Below are 5,471 nucleotides of genomic sequence, written 5' to 3' on the forward strand. Positions count from 1 at the left end.
GAGGAAGGCTCTGCTACCTGTCAGATTCCTCCCAGGTTCTGCAAAAAGATTAAGGTCCACTGTTCTTGTCCGAATGGAACGCATGTGGTTGTCAGTTTCCTTGAAAATCACTCTTGTCATGAGCCAATCAGCAGGATATAAAACAAATAATAAGTTTTATTACATACCATATAAAAAATGAAAAAAATAACTGTTAAGATTGGAGACAAATACACAACACAGCACAGAAGTACCTTGCTACTACTCTCTAACATGAAGCAGCTTCCTAGTGAGTTCGATCTGTGTTTCCAGCACCTGGCAAACCTGACAATTTTTCCCAGACCATTCATCAGACTCCCTGACTATGGTTCTTTCTTTCTCCTGGCCCAGCTGTCATGCCTACACTTCTCTCTAAAAGATTTTCCTTAAATCCCTTATAATTATCTCTCCATCTTTTATTTCCCATTCTGTTCCTTAGGATGCATGTTTATTTTGGTAAATAAACACAGGTTTCTCAGGTCTGGTATCTACATGTTAATTACCCTAATCATGTTCTTTGATACATTACCAAGCCATTGTCTCATACACTTTCTATTTTGCTTTCTCTGGATCTGATTCCTAGGGCCACAATGAGCTATTTCAGTCCACTCAGAAACTACCTGTGGGCGTTTGTAGGCAACACTTTAAAGCGGGTGTAAAGCGGGTTAAATGCCTTTTGCACCACTTTAATGGCATTGCTGTTTGCACATTTGGCAGTTTATTGTGTGTTAATTCCAGCCGCTGTAGCACATTCAGTGGCATAATGCGCCTTAAATGACTTTGGGAAGCAACAAATGACTTTGGGGCGCTGAAAAGTAAAACACCTCTGAGGAGTTTTTAGTTTCCTATTCTACAGCTGTGGAGGGAAGCACCGGGCTTCGTGTGGTTCAGGGGCTATGCAGGCAGACCATGCAGGCAGCCTGGCAGCAGCCCGGGAGGGCAGGCTCCACAGAAGAAAAAAAAAAAAGTGGTGAGCCTGATCTTTTTTTTTTTTATTTTCCCCAGAGCCCGCCTGCCTGCCTGAGCTGTGCGGGGGCCCATTGCTTCCTTCCACAACTGCGGTGCCCCCCGGGACTGCCCAAGCGGGGTGCCTGTGGGTGGGTGCCACCTGGCGGGGGGGCTGCCATTGTTGCGGAGGGAAGCACCAGCCCCCCTCCCCCCCAGCTCAGGGACCACTCTTCCCACCAGCAGCTCACTCTCCCCTCCCGGCTGCTGGAGAAGCAGGTAAGGATTGGGCTCCAACATGGGTGTACACAACACAGGGATTTACTTTGCCCTAAATTGAAGTGGTGTTTTTAAAAAACCACTGCTTCAATTTAGGGAGAATTAAACCCCTGTGTTGTGTACAAATGCCCTATGATTCCTAATTTGGGTGCATAAAGAACAGGCATAAGTTGGAGACCATATAAGCATATCCTCAGTCTTTAATGCTGAAGAGTAATTCTCAATCTGTCTATAACTGCAGCCTTATTTTTTTTATTTTAATAGAATATTTACAAATATATACTTCTCCTTTCTTAAAAAGAGATTTAAAAAAAAAATAGAGAAGTTTGACTGTCTAATTCCAGAGCACGGAACAGATGCCTGCTGATATAAAACTAGATAATGCAGTCACCAAAGAATAACCAGCTCCCTGAACTGAGGGGAAGGAGATAGGTTTCTTTTAAATCAAAAATGAAACTAGCACATCTTTGCCTACTAAGTGAATGGAACAGAGAACGGATGATTACAGAAGGAAATTCCCAAAGCCTTTGCTCAGAAATCCCGAGGAGCCCTACAAATACAGGTTCAAAGGTTCCTTTTTCTGCCACACTTGGAAAGGAGCAGTGAGAAGAGGAGACATCTCTCAGCAGCAGAGCCAAATATGAAGCCTTTGATTCTTCTTTCATTCCTGCTTCTGCTGATGGCTGTGGTGCAAGGTATTTATCTTCTTCTTGCATTTCTTTTCATTGTTCCTCACACTCTGATCTAGGAATTTGTCTTAAACACTCAATTTTTCAGCTCCAACAAATGCCAAGGAACCCATGTTAAATGACATTCGATGCCCTAAAAGTGCTGTCTCAGAGATTAGGCAGACAAGGTTCTTTGGGTGAATCTGATATCTTTAATTAGTCTCAGAGATTAGTTCTTTTAGCTGCTGCACTGACACAACATCTGGAAGCACTTGAAGCAGTAGACCAGAGGCAGCTGAGGGCTTGTGCTATTGATAATGCAGAGGAAGATAAAGCAGGAAAAGATCTCCATTTTTATGTCATCTTAGTTTAAGTGACTTTTGCCTACAGATAATTGGTTTGTCCAGAATGAAGTATAGATTCATACTCAGACTATGATGAGATGATCTTCACTAAAGGACTGGATAATATTCTCTTGTATGTTAATACTCATTAGAACATTAGAGCAGTTATTCAGTTGTTTAAATGTTTATTTGGTTTTTTAAACAATATTTAAATTTTGCTGAAAAAATGGTATTTGCCAAGTGATTTTCTGCTCTCGGCTATAAAAATACAGCTTTCAGATGAAAGCAATAGGCAAAATATTCTTCAGCTTTCCATCTCTCCTTCTCTTTTGACACGTAAGTGAAGGAAACTCTGGGACTGATAAGTTCATTATAAGTGTCTCATGCTCAACTGTGTTTCTAACCATATTAGGATCAATGACCAGCAGAAGAGGACGCTGTCTTTGCATAGGACCAGGGATGCCCGCTGTGCACCCAAAACGCGTTGCAAAGGTTGAAATATATGGTCCAAGCAACAGCTGCGATCACATTGAAGTGATGTGAGTGACCAGTTAATACTGTCTATAGTGCACATTTCATAATGGGTTGGATTTCATGTTTGTCCAGAAGTGTTACATTTCTGCCAGCACTGAGATATTTATTCATCTTTTTTTCTGACAGAGTCACATTGAAGGGGAAAGGGCAGAAGTGTCTGAACAACAAGTCTCCACAAGCATGGCAGATGATACAGGTAGCTCACCAGAGTGCTTCTTGTGCCTTTGCTATACTGCTTTGCTGAGCTTTTGATGCAGCTCTTAGGGGGCTGTAAAAGTGACATTAGGGCATCCTACTTTTTTCCTCAGATCCTTGCACTTGATATAATTCCACTGTTGGACATTTCTAGGATACAGAATTGTCCACACTGTTGCTAGTCTCTGCTGTACTCTTAGTACCTGTCTTTCATAGCTTTCAAAACCCTGGGATTGATAATGTTGATTTTGGGATTGCAAGATGCCATGGACTGAGAAGATGCCATTTCAGTGAAGTTCATGGAAGTCCTGAAACATTGGTTTCTCATCCTTTTCTTTTAAAAACTGAACCATAGTTTTCAAATTGTGAACTGAGTCCAAGTCAAATGTTAGACTCCAAGTAATCAAATTTCTCTGCCTGAAGTTCAGCTCTAACCAAGTCAAGATCTTATTTGCTCCTAATTTTAAATCATTATAATGTGCATGCATTTGATTTAAGTTAGATATAATTGGATTTTCTTGCTATTCAAGTATGAACATTGACATCACTCGCAGCTGGATCAGATTCTAAATTTTAATCTTCTACCAGTTAGTAGAGACTCAGCTCTGATAGAAAACAAAGATACAACACAGCCCAGATTAATATGCATTAATTTCTTCTGTTAAAACAAACTCAAGTGCAGGGGAGAATACTATATACTGCAAGAGGAATTAAACCTGACACTGACTTATAACCTTTCTATAGCAGGTCTGGCTGAATGCAAATTTTTAATAAACAGAAAAGCCAGATTTTTGGAAACATCATGTTAATGGCCTTGATTGGTGGCAGGTGATAAGAAGACATGGTGTTCAGTCCTGGAACTGGCCAGAGGTTTTGTAAATGAGAAAGGAAAAATCAAATCATAAACATGGGCCACATCAGTATATTTGTACTCATGGTTTGATACTATCTGCTTCAACTGTGGGGTTTGTGGTATACCTTACTTGTATCACATTGACCAAAAGGTTTCATGTGTTGGTTACAGCATGGTCTTGACAGTCAAAGCTTCTATAATCTCTTCCCGGTGCTGTTACCAATTCACTGTGAGCCACACATGGAGCCTTTAGTGACAGTGAGCATTACTCTCTTCTATGTGTGGTTCAGCCTATTTCAGTGGACTATTCCTAGAGTAAGATACTATGCAGTAAAAGTTTTAGTCTGGCCTATCTGACCTGAGCCACATGTGCTTTTCATATGCTGCATCTGATAAATCATCTGTCTATATATAGATACTTTCCCAACTTTATAATGCTTTTGAAATACTGGAGATGCAATGGAACACAGTCCAAAGAAACAGTACCTGTAGCAAGCTAAAACAAACTAACAGTGGTATTTTTTTTCCTTCCAGAAATTCATGAAAAAATCAAACAAAGCTCAAAGAAAATGAGTGTGCAAAACTACTCCTGGGCATTGCTGCTGGTGGCACTTACCTGCCCTCAGGAGGGGTGAGCTCTTGACAAGTCTTTCCAACTGTGCCCTGCACTGCTGTGTTTCAGTTTGTTTGCAGCTGTGATGTACCCACAAGGAAGTGTGGGGCAAACCCCAGAGAAGATAAGGAATTGTGACATAGCTTAAGAACCTATCTTCATTTTGCACGTTGGCTATCCAATAATAGTATAAATAACAAAAGAGTTTAAAGTTTCTAATTATTGGGGACTTAGAACTTGGCCATGATTTAGGAATGAAAAATTCTATGTCCTCCCTTGTCTTCAAAAATATTTACCAGGATAATACTGCAGAAAACAGATGGGTAAATCATTCATATTTTATGACACTCCATTAAAATTTGTCTGACTCTGATATAATAGGCTCTAATGTAAACTAATGAAAGCCACATAATGCTTTGTGTAACATGACTTAATAGGGACTGTCATTCTCTAGACTATCAGTTTGTATAAGAATTGTGATGCTGGGGCACAACCTATCATATAGCTGAAGTAGTATTTACACATTGAATTCAAGTGGCATTTTTCCTAAGAAATAAAGATACATTTTGTGAATTTTGTTTATGTTTGTAAATAATACATCAAAATAATTTTGTGACTGTATACACATTTTATAAATAAATAGTTTTGTTGGAATCCAGGCCTTCCTTCTTGTCTTCTGGGTAAAAATGCACACAAACCTCTTTCCCAAAAACACAGTGAATAATGTTACTAAACACATTTGGGGCCAGTCCTTCAGTAGTATCAATCAGCATGCTACCACTGACATCCCTGCAGCCTTGCCAGTTGACACTGGCTGAGGGAACGGTCCTATAGAGTGAATGATGAATGAGTTTAGGAAGCTAGTGTTGCCTGCCATCCCAGCAGTTTATCTATGGCAGCATGCTGCAGCTGTTGCTCTCACTCTGAGGGCTTGTATTTCTTGTGTCAGTAGTTCCATCAACCCCAAGCTTAAAAAAATCATGAGTTGGAGTCAAAAAGGGATTTGTTCCTCAGACTGTGAA

The 5,471-nt window shown here is 40.2% G+C and overlaps 1 protein-coding gene across 1 annotated transcript; it reads left to right on the plus strand.

Annotated features, from left to right (window-relative positions):
- The first annotated feature begins 1,324 nt into the window (after positions 1-1,324).
- Positions 1,325-5,103, plus strand: LOC102576476 (C-X-C motif chemokine 11). The gene is made up of 4 exons (XM_006270033.4): positions 1,325-1,937; positions 2,667-2,793; positions 2,915-2,984; positions 4,371-5,103. The coding sequence occupies exons 1-4, from the start codon at positions 1,883-1,885 to the stop codon at positions 4,407-4,409; spliced, it is 291 nt and encodes a 96-aa protein (XP_006270095.1). The 5' UTR covers positions 1,325-1,882; the 3' UTR covers positions 4,410-5,103.
- Positions 5,104-5,471: the final 368 nt, after the last annotated feature.

The sequence above is a fragment of the Alligator mississippiensis genome, chromosome 2 (assembly GCF_030867095.1).
Source record: "Alligator mississippiensis isolate rAllMis1 chromosome 2, rAllMis1, whole genome shotgun sequence".
Lineage (NCBI taxonomy): Eukaryota > Metazoa > Chordata > Crocodylia > Alligatoridae > Alligator > Alligator mississippiensis.

Excerpts from the sequence above, each read along its gene's own strand:
- LOC102576476 (XM_006270033.4), top strand. The coding sequence starts at position 1,883 with ATGAAGCCTTTGATTCTTCTTTCATTCCTGCTTCTGCTGATGGCTGTG. Across the intron at positions 1,938-2,666 it reads GCTGATGGCTGTGGTGCAAG|GATCAATGACCAGCAGAAGA; the intron begins GTATTTATCTTC and ends TAACCATATTAG. Across the intron at positions 2,985-4,370 it reads AAGCATGGCAGATGATACAG|AAATTCATGAAAAAATCAAA; the intron begins GTAGCTCACCAG and ends TTTTCCTTCCAG.